The sequence below is a fragment of the Astatotilapia calliptera genome, chromosome 10 (assembly GCF_964374335.1).
Source record: "Astatotilapia calliptera chromosome 10, fAstCal68.1, whole genome shotgun sequence".
Lineage (NCBI taxonomy): Eukaryota > Metazoa > Chordata > Actinopteri > Cichliformes > Cichlidae > Astatotilapia > Astatotilapia calliptera.
In genome coordinates this window covers 10,508,862-10,528,274 of record NC_137431.1, presented here as the reverse complement: position 1 = coordinate 10,528,274, position 19,413 = coordinate 10,508,862, and the positions used below count along the sequence as shown (strand labels likewise).

The 19,413-nt window shown below is 42.0% G+C and overlaps 3 protein-coding genes across 4 annotated transcripts in view; 1 reads left to right on the top strand and 2 right to left on the bottom strand.

The window, feature by feature from the left end:
* The first annotated feature begins 314 nt into the window (after positions 1-314).
* LOC113031118 (claudin-7-A-like) lies at positions 315-4,138 on the top strand. The gene is made up of 4 exons (XM_026183011.2): positions 315-797; positions 2,626-2,790; positions 2,886-2,970; positions 3,069-4,138. The coding sequence occupies exons 1-4, from the start codon at positions 575-577 to the stop codon at positions 3,235-3,237; spliced, it is 642 nt and encodes a 213-aa protein (XP_026038796.1). The 5' UTR covers positions 315-574; the 3' UTR covers positions 3,238-4,138.
* A 1,610-nt stretch (positions 4,139-5,748) lies between these two features.
* On the bottom strand, positions 5,749-11,400 carry npm1a (nucleophosmin 1a). The gene is made up of 11 exons (XM_026182605.2): positions 11,241-11,400; positions 10,063-10,142; positions 9,726-9,845; positions 9,479-9,572; positions 9,234-9,346; positions 9,048-9,127; positions 7,661-7,727; positions 7,461-7,571; positions 7,229-7,339; positions 7,071-7,145; positions 5,749-6,796 (listed from the first exon to the last, which is right to left on the bottom strand). Exons 1-11 carry the CDS (start codon positions 11,284-11,286, stop codon positions 6,752-6,754), a joined length of 942 nt encoding a protein of 313 aa, XP_026038390.1. The 5' UTR covers positions 11,287-11,400; the 3' UTR covers positions 5,749-6,751.
* Positions 11,401-12,917: 1,517 nt separating this feature from the next.
* Positions 12,918-19,413, bottom strand: part of kcnip1b (Kv channel interacting protein 1 b) — a 29,273-nt gene continuing 22,777 nt past the window's right edge. For both annotated transcript variants that reach the window (XM_026182429.2, XM_026182430.2), the window contains one exon: positions 12,918-19,408. In XM_026182429.2, the coding sequence (XP_026038214.1) occupies positions 19,361-19,408 (48 nt within the window). In that variant the 3' untranslated portion in view covers positions 12,918-19,360. The remainder of the gene's footprint in view (positions 19,409-19,413) is intronic.

Here is a 19,413-nt window from a genome sequence, read left to right as displayed (position 1 = left end):
AGAATCTTCATTTTGACTGTCGAAACAGTTCAATTTAAAAGACCTCACTATTTTACAGCAGTAAAACAATTCCCCGTCTGTCTTTCTGTATTTCTTATCACTGTGTCAAAAGCGGGACAGGAAGTTGTAATATACATATATGTAATGTGTACAGTTTGTTATAAACTATTTATGGGCATATGCGTGGCATCGCAGTGGTCTGGTTCAGGAAACACTTACATCATGAAACTTCAGGTGTCTGCTGCTACGGCAGACGAAACTACGTGCGCGTCCCCGCCCACCTGTGAAACCGCCTAAAAAAGCTCGCTCCCGTTATTTCCTCTCCATTCAAGGTGCGGCAGCCAAGCAGGTGCGTGAGGAATCGTCGAGAAATCATATAGCTGTTGTTTGCTAACTTTATTTTTTAAAGCTAAGGAAAACGTGCCTAGATAGCAAAAGACGAGCCAGTTTTTTTTCCTCGCAAGGAAGCAGACTTGTTTTTTTAAAGAAGAGAGAAGTCTGTGTCTTGAGGAGTACCTGAACAGGTGAACAGCGTCCTTTGTTGTTTCAAAGTCAAGTCGGAGAAGAAGTAGAAATGGCTAACTCGGGTCTTCAGATTCTGGGATTCGCCCTGGCTCTTCTGGGCGTGATTGGACTCGTAGTTGGTACAATTATGCCCCAGTGGAAGATGTCTGCCTACGTCGGGGACAACATCATCACTGCGATCTCCATGTACGAAGGACTGTGGATGTCCTGTGCGTTCCAGAGCACAGGTCAAATGCAGTGTAAAGTGTACGACTCCATCCTGCAGCTCAACAGTAAGTAACACGGTTGATGGCTTTTAAATAAGTACGAGCGTCCACATAATTTCTCTCTGTAATGGGCCAAATAGTTTAAAAGTTTAACGGCAGGCTCCGGCTTACTGTGAATACTGCGGCAACTTGTTGTACTGTCATTGTTCCTAAGATAGAAGAGGAAATTTTAATGTCTGGTAGGAAGTGACTTGCAGATTGTGCCTACTTTAAATCTTTCTGTTAACTTTTTGGCGCAGTCTGTAGCTTGGTTCTTGGTTTCCTAGAACTGGTCTAACCGGTTTAATCACTCGTTCTTTAATTTTCCTGTTTAAACCACCGAGGAAGGCTACACCTGCGCAGAGCAGCTCAGGTTCATAAAGGCTTTTAACGGGCCAAATGTTTAAACTTATCTTCTATTTTACACAAGGGAATGTCTGTGCACACCTTGGCAATGATTACCTATAAACCATTGTATGATCGAGAACACCCCCCACCCCACCCCCACCCACATGTGGAGCTTACCTTTCCGTGTGGGAGTTTATTTGACACCATTTACTCATCTATGTCTGAAGGCCATATGCAAAACCTTTCTCTATAGAGCAGAGCCACAAATGTTTCTAACAAACACCGAATGGCAGCTCCTTTTCGACTATATTCCAGGGGAAAAGCAAAAAAAGTGTAGTTGGGTGATGGAGCTGTAAAGTCTAGGTCATTCTTGTTGACCAAAGAGTTCTTCCTGTCGTATTCCAACCATCTTTATGGCTCTTATCTCTTATTATAAATCAGTGGCAAAAGTAGGTTAATAGTAGCAGGGCAGCTTTATTTCCCGTGCTTCAAATTTAGCTGATCGAAGCTGTGCCCTGGGGTCAAACTGCCTGAAAGTCACTGTGGGACAGATCACATAACTTGTAGTTGTGAATAGCTAATTCACTTGATGGTTCATAGACCATTTGTTTCAATGAACAAACACAAACCCATCTGTATCAGGGCTTTTTTTTTTTTTTTTTTTGGGTTATTTGTCAAAACATTTGATTACAATATCTGCGGCAGTGCCGTATCACCTCTTCAAACATGAACCCAATCCAACTCTGATAAGTACTGTGTGATTAAACCTGGTGGTTAGATATGGAGCAAGTGAGTAAATAATGGCCTGTTGTTCAGAAATGGATGCTTGAAATTTCTTTACCAACAATGGATACCAAAACTGGGGAAGGAAAAACACGAATTCAGAAGTGCGAACAAGTCGTTTCTGAGCTCGTTGTCTGATTTTTAGTGAAACCCAGATTCTGTCAGATGGTGTGGGTTTTTTTTTTTTTAATAAACAAAGTGTGCACCTGCTTTAAAATGTGATCTGTTAGTGCCTAAGGTTGGGAGCGTCTTCCTGAAATGAAACCTGAAACCTGGTTAGACCTGTTTCAGACTCTCATGCATGTACTGCCAGGCTCCCAACCCCCCAACCCCTCCCCCTCGAGCTTTGTTAGACTTCCGGGTAGAGCCAGTTTCTGTGTGTCGTTGTTATAGGGAGTGGCAGTGAGACACAAGAGACGGGTCTCTCTGTTGTGTGTTTGTGTCTGTATTTCCACCACCTTCTTCCACATAGAAAATCTAAACACATAAGTCTGCAAATATAAGTGACAGCTTAGTATAGTTACCAATAAATTGCTGCAGGAAAATGCTGCTGTTTTGCTTACTGTTTTCTTTTTACCTCCTTTTAGATTCACGGTAGTAAATCCTACAGCCTGTCACCACACCCTTGTAATCCATGTAACATATTACAGAGTGCTTCATGTTTGTCACATTAACTGATGGTTTAACCCTGGCCCTTGTGTTTTTGTTTTTTTTTTTAAACCAGGTGCTCTTCAGGCAACCCGCGCCCTCATGATTGTGAGCATTATTGTAACGCTGGCTGGTCTGGGTGTAGCTTGCATGGGGATGAAGTGTACCAACTGTGGCGGAGATGACAAAGTGCGCAAGTCCCGCACTGCAATGGGTGGTGGAATTATTATCTTGATTGGAGGTAAAGAGCAATCTGACTTGGTTGTCTTTAATTTTTATTTATTTATTTTTAAAAGGTTAACAGAGTGAATAATGTTGTTGTGTATTCTGCCACAGCTTTGTGTGCCATTGTTGCCTGCTCTTGGTATGCGAATGACATCATCCGGGCCTTCTACAACCCTTTCACCCCTGTCAACACTAAGTATGTACATTACGATCTCAAACTGACCTTTGTGTACTCTGAATATCGAGTCATCTTGGCATAGTTCATCTGTTTGACTGACTAACTTTTTTTTCTAGGTATGAGTTCGGTGCTGCCATCTTCATTGCCTGGGCTGGTGCGTTCCTGACCGTTGTGGGAGGCGGCATTCTGGCAGCAAGCTGTTCAAAAAGCAAAGGGCGTCAAAGTGGACCAAAGTATCCCATCTCCAACCCCAGATCCAGTGGTAGCAACAAGGATTATGTATGAACAGGAACGTTCCTGGTTTGAGGCTGAAGGAACACTTTAACATTTACACTCGTCCAACTAAGAGATTGAAGCATTGCAAAGATGTATCGCAGGAGGTGGAGACCTCACTTTTTATTTTGTATTTTAGTTTCACCAGTACTAACCTGTGATGTTACTCTATTTTATTAAATTCAGTAAAATATTTTAAATGATGGCTGTTTACCTGAGACCAAGATTATTGGCTTTGTTTTGTCTGGATCTGTACCTACTGCTCGCGTGCTTATCTAATGTACACCACACCACCCACGTACTATGTCAGTCCTGCCTCATTCTGCCAAAATGCTGTACTGTGACACTGGCAGTAGACCCTTTAGATCAGTTACAGGTTTGGTTCAGTGAACCTCTGCAATGCACTTTGGTGTCTGAAGAGCTTTGGGGCGCGCCAGTTGTAAGCAAATCTCTCCCCCCCCCCAAAAAAAAAAAACAACTAAATTCTGGCATGTGGCTGTGTTATCTTGCTGCTGCCATCAGAGTGCCATAACACATGAGGGAGCATAGTGGGTCAAGTTGCCAGCTATGTCAACAATTGGGCAACAAATCCCCCCAAAACAAAAAAACATGTGTGAGGACTGAATGCATAATATTTAACCTGCCATCCAAGATGAGAAGCTCTGTGCTACCAATATTTTGTTTCCCCTGTGTAAACAGACAAATCATACAACCACAAACCATTATAGTTTGTTTTGTTTTTTTTTAATCATTTGCAGGAGTGAATTTGGAACTACAAATACGGATTTTTCTAAATTTCTAGTGTTTTGCTGAGAAATGTTGTGACCTTGTCTTTGACTTTGTCTTGATTACTGTTGTTTTGTTTTGTCACAATATCTGTTGCATACAATAAATTTTCAGTTTTTAAAAAAGATTTTTTTTTGTTTTGTTTTTTATTTGTAAATTTGTGTTGTGCATTTAAAAATGGAAAGAATTTCTGGCTTTTAGATTTGCGCCATCTCAAAATGAAGACAATGAAAATATGGAGTATTGCAGTGCAGACATATCAGACTCCAATTGCAGATAAATTTCTTATTGAGGAGGCTGAAATCATGAAGGCCACACAGTTCTCCTTCTAAAGGAAAGCCATCTTCCTTCCTTCACACATCATTTAGCTGGCTGCTTTGCTTTGCCTTTAATGCCACCTAGTGGTGTGTATCTCTCTCTATATATCTCTCTATATATAGCTATCTATATAGATATCTATATCTATATCCTCCTCGCCGTTTATGAGGCTGTAGTGTCTTCCTCATAACCTACTTATACTGGTTTTTCTTAAAAGGGTCAAACCTTTAACGCCTCTCTGCCAGTGTCCCTCACCCTCAAAAAAAGAAACACATCTATTGTCTTGTCCTGTAAGATTCAATTCAATTGCTTTTGGTTTATTGTCATATATAACAGTGGCGTTCATGTGGAATCCATTTTGTTTTTAAAGTTGAAAAACATTTGTCTAAATTCTGAACACCATACATCCCCTACTCTAATCAGCCAGATAGCACTGCTAATCAGAAACGTACCTCGCTGAATTGAAGGGACTTTTACTATACACGTAATAGAAAGCCACATTGATACAGAATACTTATTAAATAAACAGGGTCTCTTGCACGAGGCTTCTCGTGTTATAGGAACAGTTCACCTCACAGAGCTATTTATCCACCTGCATTGTTTGGGCATAGGCATGTGTACCCTTTCTTTAATACATCAGGATCAACCTTGTGGGACTCAAAATGTAAAAATAAATAAATCTATAAACCTTGTTATAAAACAACATTAACTGTACTTCTACTAAACTACATCCACACACCAGAAGAGAGGGAAGCCATCAGTGTTTAAAGCATGACCACAAGCCCATTGTCACACTTCCCTCTGCAGTGTGAGTTGGCAGGTGTGGTTCAGCAAAGAGGTACTTACTGCATGAAACTGCAGTTTTTCCTTAAAAAAAACAAAACACCACATCCTGTACCAATTATTTCCATTATAATCAAGGGAAGGCAGATGCTTAACATCTCCCATAACAGGCAGCTTATACGAAGAATCTAAATAACCAGTAAAATATGTACACTTAATGTGGGGGTGAAGGTTCCCTTTCAAGCGGCACAATCATTCACATGGTAAGCCATTTGCAGGTTGCTGCAGCACATCTGAATATTTGAGTAAAATGTGCTGACACCGGAGGGGTTCTTTATAGTGGTTTGATCAAACAAAATCAAAAGGATCTTGCTTAGAAACGTGGCCAGTGTACACTAAAGTGGCCTTGGCATTTAACAGCATTACAAAGAGAACTTTATAGCCCATCTGCATTTCTGTAAAATGGTTCCTTTGTCAGATGACAAAACGCCTATAAAAAGTTATGTGTTCAAAGGTCACATGGAAACACTTGATTTTGTTGTTTGCCAGTCTCATCGCTTCTGTCAATGAAACACCAAGAGGAATGTTGTAATAACTCAGAAACCTAATTTTAAACAAACAACAATAACAAAGATACACATTTATTATTTTATTTTATCAATTGAGGGACAGTCTGTTGAAAAGTCGTAAAAACTTGACAGCATGGAATGGTCTTGGGTTTTAACAGGCCTCATGCACTGAGAACAGAATAACCACAGTTGGTCAAACTGCATCTTCAAACTTGATACCAGTAGAAATTTCTATGAAACATTAAACAATTCATTTGCAAATTAACTCACACATACAGTTACTGAGCATGTAACCTTTGGCCGCTGGGCTGTCAGTAGGCATGGCAACACAGAGCAAACGGTTTCACAGAGCTGAAATGTGTTATTACGCCACTTCTAGGTTCGTTGCCCAAACAGATTGGCTGAATCGTTTTCCCCTTGGACGGTAAAAATACATCTCCAACACATTTTGAAGGGAGAGAAATCGCTGTCACAGGATTATGATGCAACAAATCTAAAATTATAATAAAGAAACGACAATGTTCTAGAAAGAGTGACACGTGTTCCTGTTCTTAATTATACTAAACCAAACAAACTTCAGAGTATTTTCAGTATTAGATCCCTGGTGAAGCGTGTATTTGTTTTTAAATTGTGTAATAGGTGTGTTTTAACTGTTTCTTAATAAGAGTATATCAAACTTACTAAAGTGGGGAGAGAAAAAAAAAAAAAAAAAAAAAAAGATGAAGAAACAACATAACATTCTCCACTATCTGGTGCCAGATATTATAAGTTTAAAACAATGCAAGGATTTATTAAAAAAAAACAACAAAAAAAAAAAAACCCCACCAACAAAAAAACCTAAGCCCTGTGCTCTTACAAAAGGGTGATGGAGGTGGACTATGCACCAGTACTGCACAGCTACCGCCCCTCACTACCTCTCCAATCTCTTCATCCAGGAGGGCAAATTGAAGTGGCCTATACGTAAAGAGCGATTTAAGGACAAGTGTGAGGCACTCAGTTTGGCTTCAGAGGGTTTAAGAGGTGCTAAGGGCATAAACAAGTTATAAAAATAGATAAAACTGCAACGTCTGTTATTCCTTCAATGCCTGCCTCCACTTCCACAGCTCTGCAATGACCTGAGGAGAAAAAAACCCATATATAAACAGCTGACTTAAATTGTTGTCAAAAACAGAGCAGGTTCATGCAACATGGTCTCTCATTTACTGCAACACAACTTCCTCCTTACTTATGATTGGAATATTTGGACTTTGATGCCCCCTAGTGGCATGACAAATAAATGCCAGTACACCACCTCCATTTAAATCAAATTACAGCCAGTAGCTACATTTTCACAATAATCTAAGAAAGTAAAAATGTTATAATAGCAGGCAATAGAAATTTGTTGTATACCTTGGGCTCTGTGACCTTGTGACCATGTTTCACAAAGTTCTCAAACTTGGGCTGGGCTTTAGGTAACGTTACTCCCTATTAGGAAAAATATAAACAAATGTAATCAATTTGCAATTTTAATCATGCCAAACAGATTCAAAGGACATCCAAGAACAAACCTTTTTTACTGCCTCCATCATCTTGGCTTTGATCTCTGGCACACTCAAAGGTCCTTTAGGAGTTGGTGGGGTTTTGGGAGACTTGTCACCTTTTCCTTTAGGTGTCTTTTCCTACATTGGGCAAAAAAATAAATACAAATAAATTAAAGTCTAGACATTAGAAGTGTTGAATTTAATTTTTTTAATATATTTGCCTTTGCTCGCCATTCTTGCTCATGTAAACGATTGTTACCTGGTTTTTGGCTGGAGTGTTCGGTTTTGAACTCTTGCCATTCTGTGCAGGTGCTTTGGGTTTGGATGGCGTCTGTTTGGATGGTATAGATTTGGCTGGAGCTGCCTTGGCCTGTAACAAATGGGCAGCTGTCAGTTGCAGAGTGAGCATGTGTAAATTAAGCTTCAATTTAAAACTCCGCGATAAGGATATCTGCTTGCCTTAACGGGAGATTCTTCTTCCATGCTCTCCTCGTTGTCCTCGTCGTCATCAGCCTCATCATCATCCCTGAAGAAATGAGAAAGATTAAAGCAATAGCAGTTCAACTTTTTTTTTTTCCTCAAATTGACCTCTTGCCTGCAGCAAGGTCAAAGCTTAATTAAAAGCAACAGTGCTCCAAACTGTTGTCCTCACCATCCCAGTAGAGAAATGCAACTTAAAGATGAACACAAGTCATAAGGCACTGTAGCCATTTACTGGAGGGAGGAGTGAGGGAGTGGGCTGTTCGATATAACGATATCGGATGATGATATGAAAACTTCTATATATTCTCTTACATTAAAATAACCACACTATGGACGGACAAGCGACTGCTTTTATGCGTTGTTAGCAACCACGATTGCTCCAACATCCGCTTGTTTCCCCCCCCCCACATAAACCTTTCACAATGAAGGTGAATATCCTGTTGAGATTTTTCAAAATAAACAGAATCCCGTGAAATAGTATGCAGTGTTTACGGCCGAGAAGCTAAAAAGCTGTCAGTTGCTAAAAAACAAACAAACCTTAGAACAGGCTTTTCCCTGTAGCACAATGTGTAATAAATACTCAAGAAAATTGTGGCCATTTCAACTTATCTAACACTCAACTCCAGGTATATGACACCCAGCTGAAAACATTTCTTGCAAGTCAAGTTGCCCGAGAATCACAGAATTTACAGAAAAAGTAGAATTTTTGTGATATTGTTGTCAGGACGATAAATGTCTTATATCGGGATATGAGATTTTGGTCATATCACACAGCCTTACGAAGGGCCTCTGTAGCATGAACATGGTTTGGTTTTGAAAAGTCTGACATGGACCAGAAAACTTTTTCCCTAGTTTCAAAATAACAGTAACTACTATGCACACTGTCATGGCTACAAATATAACCAGTTTTTAGATGGTTTCCTACAAGTTTTGCTTTTATCATGTTAGGAAGCAACCTCCATTAAGCATTATTTCCACGCTATTAGCAAGTAACAAATGAGCTCTTATAAAACATGACAGAACAAGTGTTCAAAAGCCATCTGACCTTTGCTATAAATTTTATTTTCACAATTTGAGTTGGTTGGGAAAAAAAAAGAAAGAAAAAAAAAAAAAGGGTCATTTTCAACAAAAGCCTGCTACACATGCTGGCAGCAAGATGAGCAGAGGTATGTTCTTTTACCAGCAATGCAGTGACGCAAATATGAAATAACGCTTTGCCCAGAGCTGGCCATCTTTAACAACTGATCGCCTACAGTCATCGGCTCTCCAAGAGGCAGAAGGAGGAAAGATGTAAAGCTACCATCTGTTCGCATGAGGACTGCAACTTAAAGACTTCACAGCATTTGTGTGGTCAGACACTCACTCATCCTCCTCATCTTCATCGTCCTCATCGTCATCTTCCTCATCATCATCTTCTTCCTCCACCTCCATTTTCATCTTTTTCTGTGTATGAGATTAAAAGTCAGTCATGCGTTTTACAGTGACAAGTTTACACTTTATACTAAAACCAATTTAAAAAAAACAAAAAACAAAACAAAAACAAACAAACCTGAGACTTTGCAGCAGGGGAAGTGGCAGGCCTTTTCTTTGATGTTATGACATCCTCCTCCTCTTCATCGTCATCCTCATCGTCTTCATCAAAAGACTGATCTGCATCCATCACTGCGGGGGCAATTTACAAGGAATTTATAATAATAATAATAATAAAAAAAAAAACTACTCCGTCTGCTGTGCTATGAGGAGTCTTGATTGTGTGAGGGTTTTCGCCACATTCTCCGAATTATGAATACTCACTGACAAGGTGCTGTCCACTGATATGGATCGGACCAGAACCTGCCTTCAGGCGAAAAACTGCTGGGGGCGTGATTGTGTAGCCACCAAGACATGCCTGCAGCAAAACACACAAATAAGCCAGCTGCTGCAAAACTATACAGCGGTTTTTCCTGAGGCAGCACAGAAGCCCCTCAGTGAGGCTAAGGAAGAATAAAGCATAAAATTATTTGGTCGCCAAGGTGTGTTTTCAAGCAGAACGTTTACTTACACTTGGCAAGGTAGAGGGCTTAAGTGAAACCAGAACTGCCTTGACCTTCTGACCCTCTGCGTCCTGCCCTTCTACCTCCACCATATGAAGTTCATCTTTTGTGCTGGGGTCCACACACACCTAAAGACACAACAGAACATTTGATGTTTTGGTGGTGGAAAATTTCAAACTGAAAATGTTAACCAACGATTTGGTATTCACTGTACCACTTGGCTGCATCCTTCTCACACAACCACAAGCAATGTGCTCAGTGTGTGGGACACAATGACATTTCGTACACTGTGTCGTAACAGCTTCAAGTATACAGGGATGAACAAACTGCATGAAAGACACTCACCATCCTCAGATCCAACTGATGCTCCAAGTCATCGTCGTCAGGATTGAAGACCACTTCCTTTCCAGCTTCCAGCACACACCCTGATGAAGAGATTAAAATAAAATTAATTTTAAAAGAATACAAAAGTAGAAAATGAGTAGAACCAATCACTTAGGTGTAAAGCGCTACATATAAGGTGCACACAAGAGGGAGCCCTACAGAACAAGGGGTGAACATTGCCACATGGCAACAGCAGGAATTCCCCTCAAATGAAGAAGGGGAAGAAGTGAAAATCACGTCATCAAAACTTATGCTAAAGTTCTGAAACACCTAGCAAAAGACACGTGCCATGTTAATATTCCAATATGCATCCTCTACAGGTATGACATTTCAATTAACCTTGGTTAAAAGCCAATTGCAGAGCTTTGGATAAGCATCACCAAACTGGAGACAGTCTATTATCAAATTAGAACGATTTGGCTTAGTTTCTGTGTTTGAAAAAGATATTTAGCTCTTGCTCTTTTAGAACCACCTCAGAATTTGCAACATTAAAACAGTACACTGTGACCGTATCTGCTGTTTAAACGATGTCTGAAGTATCCACCCTAAAAGAAGAGGTTAAATTTTAGTTAGTAAGGGGAGCAGAACGACAGATGAAGAATAGAAACACTCTTTAAGATCTGGGGTGGCTTAAAATGCAGTCGCAGGAGGAGCGGTGGGGAGGTCAACGCGGTCCGCGTGTGTTTGAAGCCACGTTGAGACCAATTTCCCCGGCCAGCAGAAAACTGTCAGCTCTAAGAGCTTCAAATGGACAGTTCATCTAAAAAAAAAAAAAAAGCAGGTGCTTCAGTAGAACAGCAGCGCTAACTCTTTGTTTAAAGAAACTGATCAGATATCAACTCCGTTAATAAATCACTGGGGCCGCCATGTTGATAACCAAGCACGTGTGTGGCAGAGTGGTCTGAAGCACAGCAGCTCAGCAAGACTCATTCAACCTCCTGCCACGACTCATAACAACCAACACCACAAGACATTTTAAATGTTTTAAATGCAAACAGGTCCACTGTCTTCGTCTGGAACAAGGCACGTGTAGCTAAGCATGCTACGTGTCATTTTTTCTGTTGCTAATGCCAAAAAACACGAGAACACAGAATATAAAACAACCTCAAGTCACACATAAAACAAAGTTGTGCTCTCACCGTAAAGGAACGTTTGTGGCGCCATTGGTTCATCTAGCCCGTTCATGTTTGAGACGAGGACGCTGACAAACTCCTTATATGCTGTAGAAGAATAACCAAATGGTACCAGCAGCCACTAACTAACGTGCTACAGCGCTCCCGCTCTTCTTCTTTTCTCAATGAGGCACGGAGCGAAAAAATCAGCCCACACCGCCACCTACAGGACCGCTGCACAGAGCGTCTTAAAGCTAGCTCCATTGTTTGTGTTGGAAAAGTGTAAACGCGCATTGACTGTTAGGAATTACGGTCATTTTGAAATACGTCTCAACACTATAGTCCTTCATTTATTTCCCCATGCATACTACAGTCATTTAAGATGTTTTCTTTACATAAACCTTTAATTTTACGATCCCATCAAACCTATTATGTTCTTCTGTCACTGAAAATCTGTCTGTAGGTGTCAGCAGTGTGAAAAAGTCTCGAGCTCTTCCTTATTTCTTTACAGTTTACTTCCAAGTAGCCAGCCTTTCTTGTATTGTTGTCAATTTTATTTATGTAATGCCAAATCACAGCAACAACAAGGTGTTTTATACTGTAATGGAAAGACACTACAATAATAAAGTATTAAAAAGTATTTTTTTATTTGTTAAGCCACTCAACACTGATCTATCAGTCATTCAAGAATGATTGAATTAGGACGCATAACTCAAAGGATGAACCTTGAACCAATTTAAAGAACCAATTTTAAATTGTCTCTTTAAGCATTTTACTAGTAGCCCGTCAAAAAATCACATCACTTGTTTCCCTTTTCTGAGTCAATCTATGAGAAATACCAAAGATAACACAGTTTGAAAGGCATAAAACAATATTTTTGCATCACAAGGTAATCCCTAAAGAGCTTTAGCCAAAAACTTGGCATATTGTGGTATGGTGTGCAGTGTGTCCTTAAAGACATAAAGTGAAGGACAAAATAAGTGGCAGGTCTAGAAAAATAATCTCCTGCACATCGACACTATTTGAAAGTAAAAAGTAGAAAAAGAAATCCAACAAAGGCCTGACACAGGACATGAGCGATGCATCTAACTGTTTAGTTGATGCTTCATCACTCAGGGAAGTGAAACGGGGATAGCAGTCTCAGGTGTGCCAAGTTACAGAAGAACTGGACTGAAAATCTGTGGCAACAGGTCTTACGGAATGATTGATACAAACCTGAAATTTCACGTGTGGAGACCCAACAGTGACTCTCTACAGCCACATGTAAAACATGATGACGGCTTTGTCATGTTTTGGGCTCGATGCTGGGATCTTGTCAAAATTGATGAAATTAGGAATGCAGAAAAGTACTGTAAGAATCTGATCACCATGAAGAAAGATTAACTCAAATTTTGCGCAGAACTGTACTCATAATATAAATGCCAAGAAGTTGATAGATGGGCAATTTCTTCACCAAAAATCTTTTTTTCTGATTTTCCCCCACAGTTTGAATAATTGAGCTAAATGAATACAGATGGGTAAGAAGAGAAAAAAAAAGCTAATTAACATGACCCAAAGAGCTTCAACTCTGAGGACTTGCAAATGTCATGGCATATGATTCACACAGTTTTCATACTTGTTACGTCCCCACGATGAAGGTCTAGGGGTGTGTGTGGACTGGTAACAAATGGGTCCAGAACAGAATGAAAGGAGAACAGACAGAGGTGCTTAGTAAATAAAATAGTTTTTATTATAGATAAAATTAACATAAGGAGCCGGCAACGCTGTTTTACCAATAACACTAGAAAAAGAAAAAGGTTGCAACAACAAAGAACACAACAACCAAACAAACTCCACACCACGAGGAGGCACTTCCAGGGGCCCACAAGCTCACCCTGTCACTAGCAGCAGCTAGCTTTACTGCTGCCGAGGCCCACAAGCCCACACTACTCATGTGAAGCAGCTACACTGCAAACTGCTTCCACAACTCCACACTATAGGATCTCTCCCGACACCTTCAACACACAATGTGGGAACACCAGAGAAAAAACACTCTCTCATATCCAGTTCATCCCCAGCTTATATGACCTAGGAGAGGTGATTGCTAACTGGGCCCAGGTGGTAAATGAGGCCAATGAACAGCAGCTGTGTCCTGGGGAGAGAGAAGAGCAAGAGAGAGACAGAGGGGTGGAGCAAGAGAGGAAGAGGCGGAGAGAAAACACCACACCCACACAAGGGCAATTTTAGGAGGCCCAGCTAGGGCCGTAACACCCCCTCCCATAAATACAAACCAGTGGTTTGCCACAGGATGTCCTACACAAATCTTAAATCTATCACCTACCGTGCACCATAATAATGGTTAAGCATACCCTGCCAAATCTGCCAAGACCTTTTTGATGGGTTGAAAACACTGAATCGGGTTGGCTCAAGTCCCTCAACATAGTGTCCCAAGTGACAGCCAGATTTTTTTTGAGCCATCACATATGGAGAACCCAGCGAATAGCTAGAAGGCCTTTCTGAAACACAAAGACACTTCTTCGCTAGCTCATGGCAACAGGCATGCTGGCTAGCCAGAGGTGCAGGTTGGAATGGTTGTGTCACACACAATCTGTCACACTGTAGGTCATCTGGAAGACAGGTCAACAGGTGGTCAACAGGTGGCAGCTCAGAATTAGTCGACCTCTGACAGTGACCAAAAGACACCACTGAGCAATTATGCTCCAACTGTCGTCTCGGACTGGCAACTTTGTCCGTTTGTGAACCACGATTGACTCCTTTCAAAGCAGAGCCTTTTTGCTTTGAGTGGGCTTTCAAACAGTTAGCAACCAGGTGGCCAGGTTTGTGGCAGAAGAAACAGAGCTTTGTTTTGGCTCTTGAAATCACGCCTGTATCAGCTTTGCTAGCTGGCACACTCCTAGCTCTCGAGACCAACTGTTTCTGTTTGTAGGCCTCACAATTTGCTATCAAATGGCCAGACCTGAAACAGAAGAAAAACTTTCTTTTCACCTTGGGACGGGACACAGGTACCTCGCTCTTTGGGTACGGCACAGCTGGCACATTGCTAACCTTCACTGAGGCATCGCGTCGGTAATGCTTAATGACACTGGTTTTATGGATGAGGGCAAACTCATCAGCCAGTGTTGCAGCCTGCTGTAATGAGGAAACCCTTTGTCCGCTAAGGTGTACTGCGATGCGCTCGGAGACGCAGTTCTTAAATTCCTCTATCAGCATTAATTCACGCATCGACGCCAGGTCTGTAGCTTTGCTGGTGTGAGTACAAGAAAATAATTAGTGTAATATGTGTTAAATTTGTTTAGATCAGAGGAATAGGGAAGGATTTGTTTGTCTGTGTTTTAGTTTGGCTTAGTTGTAGGCCTGAGAGTGTGTAATTGTTTAGAGAGAAATGAATTTATGGATACTGGGGATCTGCCTGCCATAAAAGGAGACAGGAAGCTACAGTTGGGGGTTGCTGATGCTTATACCTTTAATAAAACTCTTAAGTGTTATACACTTAGAAGTAGGTTTGCAGGAGATTCTCCACATGATCTGTAAATGTAAGACAGCAAGAGGCCAATGGCCCAGTGGATGCAGAGTGGGGGTCTCAGTGTTTGTAATATGTTAACTCTGTTTTCTATGTTGTGTAGAGGAATTGTGTGTAGCTTGGGTGAGATTACTTTTATGACCCCCAGGAAGTCACGTACACAGAGACACACAGTGCTTTGACTGTTATGACGCACCCACACCTACATGCACAGTCACTCACGTGCACTCACATAGACACACGGGTATGCGCACACACAGGCACTCACATGCTCGTGCAGACACACACAGACAGAGTTTCCAGCACACACTGGGGGGTTTTACGATGGGGTCACTTCTACAAAACTGTTTCACAGACAAAGCAGTGAAGGTCTGCAGAGGGACACCGGCCTTGCACGTCTTCCCTTCTAGAAGATGCATGCTTAGATGAAGATGAATAAAGATTTTGTGAAATGACTACTGAGTTCCGGTGCCGTCTCTGGATGCCTGAGGGAAAAAAAAATAAAAAATAAAAAAAAAATAAAAAAATAAAAGAACCGGGGTGAAACTGATTTCTTAACACTGGACACCACCGATCAAAAAGCACACTTTTCTTCCTCGCGAAGTCTCAGTAGGATTGACCTTGTCCCCTTTTTAATCCCCGGAAACGCTGCCTATAAGCTTCTGGGACTAGCTCCTAAGCTAGAAGAATGGCACTTTTTAGCTTGTCATAATTCAGACTGTCCTCAGCGGACAATAAGGAACAAACTTCCTGAGCTTCACCTACCAGCTTACATTGTAACAAAATGCCCCACGAATCCCGTGGCCAGTGCAAGGCTGTGGCTATACGCTCAAATGACTCGAAGTAACTGTCGCGGAACACCGGAACCAGACGACTGCTTTTCCCTACATCTGCCTACCGAATGGAGGCAGTTGGAGGAAGGGAAGCCGGCTGGAGTTCCAACTGTTGCAACTTGACAGCTGTCTCCACCTCCACCTCCTTCAATTCAACCTCCCTGGCCCTTGCAAGCTCTGCCTCTAAACGCCTAAGTTACAACTCCTTTAACTGGAACTCCCTTTCACGATCCTCCTTTTCCAACTTAAGACGAGCCAGGCGTACACAGAGCCTAGCATCCTGCTTAGAGCCTACTGATGATTCAATGGAGAGAGGTTCGAAGTGAGGCAGTGTCATCTATTTGTCCTCAGGCAACCCCTGAGCAACAGGCGTAAACACTGATGGAGCTACAGCTTGAGCTGGCACCTGCGGAACAGGCTGAGACGCTACACCATGCTCAGGTGGACTGGCAGACACCGGCAAGGCCACCATCCCTTTCTCCACCAATCCAGACATAAGAGCAGCTTTCAGCTCAGCCTTACGCAGAGCTATGGAGACACAAATGCCATAAATTGCTGCCACCTCATGCAAATCCCTCTTCCTACAGGCGTCCAGCTGGACAAGCGAAGGGTTTGCCTTAAACATGGCAACATCAAAGGTAGCCATTCAAAACTACCTGAGGCTAACAATAACAACAAAGAAACACCACCTCCAACACACAAATCAAAAACAGGTGGGAAATATGTGTGACCACAGGTTAACCAATAAATAAAAATACCATCGACCCTGGCAGCACGGTGGCACGGTGGTTAGCACTGTTGCCGCACAGCAAGAAGGTCCTGAGTTCAATTCCAACATCAGGCCAGGGTCTTTCTGTGTGGAGTTTGCATGTTCTCCCCGTGTTTGCGTGGGTTCCCTCCGGGTACTCCGGCTTCCTCCCACCGTCCAAAGACATGCAGCTTGTGGGGATAGGTTAATTGGATAATACAAATTGTCACTAGGTGTGAATGTGAGTGTGAATGGTTGTCTGTTCCTGTGTGTTGGCCCTGCGACAGACTGGCGACCTGTCCAGGGTGTACCCCGCCTTTCGCCCTATGACAGCTGGGATAGGCTCCAGCGCCCCCCGCGACCCTGAAAAGGATAAGCGGAAGCGAATGGATGGATGGACCATCGACCCTCTCCCCAGACCTACCTACTAAAATCTTAGCCTAGTTAGCTTCTGGAGCTTCTGAACTTTAAAGGTTAAGCATCAAGTGCACAAAGCACCGACAAGCCTACCCCCGACAGGGAACTAATCCCCACTTGGGATTACTCCGAAAATAAAAAAGGCAAAATAAAAAAATGAGTGCCTGAAGGAGGAGCTTACGCTCAGCTAGACACCCCCCTGTGCTAACTGGAGAGAGTATAGCAGATACAACACAACTACACAAGCCACCGGCAAACAACACACTACAACCTAACCGCTGTTCCTTCCAGTCATATCCCGGACGAGCCCCCACATTGTTACGTCCCCACGATGAAGGTCTAGGGGTGTGTGTGGACTGGTAACAAATGGGTCCAGAACAGAATGAAAGGAGAACAGACAGAGGTGCTTAGTAAATAAAATAGTTTTTATTATAGATAAAATTAACATAAGGAGCCGGCAACGCTGTTTTACCAATAACACTAGAAAAAGAAAAAGGTTGCAACAACAAAGAACACAACAACCAAACAAACTCCACACCACGAGGAGGCACTTCCAGGGGCCCACTAGCTCACCCTGTCACTAGCAGCAGCTAGCTTTACTGCTGCCGAGGCCCACAAGCCCACACTACTCATGTGAAGCAGCTACACTGCAAACTGCTTCCACAACTCCACACTATAGGATCTCTCCCAACACCTTCAACACACAATGTGGGAACACCAGAGAAAAAACACTCTCTCATACCCAGTTCATCCCCAGCTTATATGACCTAGGAGAGGTGATTGCTAACTGGGCCCAGGTGGTAAATGAGGCCAATGAACAGCAGCTGTGTCCTGGGGAGAGAGAAGAGCAAGAGAGAGACAGAGGGGTGGAGCAAGAGAGGAAGAGGCGGAGAGAAAACACCACACCCACACAAGGGCAGTTTCAGGAGGCCCAGCTAGGGCCGTAACAATACTCATTAAATTTTTCAGTGACTCCTTAGAGCCTGCCCTGTGTTTTTGTGCTCTTCACTCATCTGTTTAGGTTTCTGCTCTAATAATTATTACATTTTTTAATAGCATACAAAAATATAGGCACACCAGTATAAAGTAGCACACCACTCAAATTTAAGAATGGACACATTTATTCATATGGCTTAGAATGAACCTGTTGGTGAGATTTAATAATCTGATTCCAAAATAAGATCTCCAAGACCTGAGGCTGCGATGTCACACGGTCGCACGGTGCAGAAAAAAGAGCCTCTCTAATGACTGCGAAAAAGAACAGCAATTAATATTTTAGTGCCTAAACTACGATAGTCTTGTGAGTTTTCTATTATGGTGGTGCATTTAAATACACCACGAGTCACAGGAAACCTTCAGTGGGCTACTGCTACAGAAAAAAACCCTATTTTCGGTGTACCATGTACGTCAGTGTGACATCACTGTCCTCGTTTAAATGGAGGACACAGTGCCAAATGTTCATTATTACAAATGGAGCTGTCCTCAGTGTCATATCACATTCCAAAGCTGACATTCAGCGGTTTTCCCTGCAAGATTATCAGAAGCTTTCTCAGTTCTTTGCTGGAATGGACCAGCAGCAAAATCTTGCTTTTTCTGACACAGTGATGTCTTTTGGACAAAACTTCTTCTGTGGCATCGCTGTCTCCATTTGAGAGTCACATCCCGATTACTTGTCATCTGTGCAAATGAACATCTAATAAGCCTCTTCGTCAACATCTTTGATTTGCGGGCATTTCATAATTCTGTTTAAAATTTATTCCTGTTCGTTTTTCAATCTTTTTAAAAAACACATTTTTGACAATACACCAATTTGACCACAAGCCGAAAAGCAGCAGATGAAAACATGAAAAAAAGAATGAATTGGTTTCTTTTTCACTAAAAAAAGAAAAGAAAAGATAAGCACACACACACCATGTAAGACCCAGGAAATGTGCTGCTTTAAAATTATTTGACTTGTACTGTAAGTTTTGGACAGACGAGCATAACACAGACTCAGCACACAAGCGACATCCAGGCCAGCACAAATTTACAAGGGTCACCGCATCAGTGAAACCAACGTACAACGTTTGCGGTATCTCATATCTGTCAACCGCAAGATGGATGGGACACAAGTATAGATTTACTTATGGTCAAATCTGTCAAAAAAATTGGAAATAAAACAAGCATGCAATCATACTTTGGCAAAAAAACAATAAAAAAAAAAAGCAAAAAAATAAACAAACCCCAACTGCTTCTTGGCAAAAAAGAAAATAAAACGATCAGCTTCTTGAGCACATTGCCCTTCGCTGGTCAGGAGCAGCCTCATAATGGATGAGCAGCTTTATCTTTAACAGGCCAATCTTCATGTCTTCATGACAGAACAGAGACGAATGTGTTAAAATCCATGTCTGTCACATCAGTCACTTTGTGTTGTGTGTCGAAACTCGTCAGGAGCACTAAAGAGCATCCCAGTCCAGTCCCTTCATACAAGTCATTGTGGGGGATTCAGCCTATATCCTGACCACAGCTGGATAAAACAGGAGGAGGAGGAGGAGAGACTGGATGTACTGCACATATGCATCCACACACACGCACTCACATTCAGCCCTCTCATTTTTCCATGTGGTTGTCTCCACCCTCTCCGCTTGTTCTACATCACGTTTTCAAACAGCTGCATGGATCTCATCATAGTTTCATCCTGTT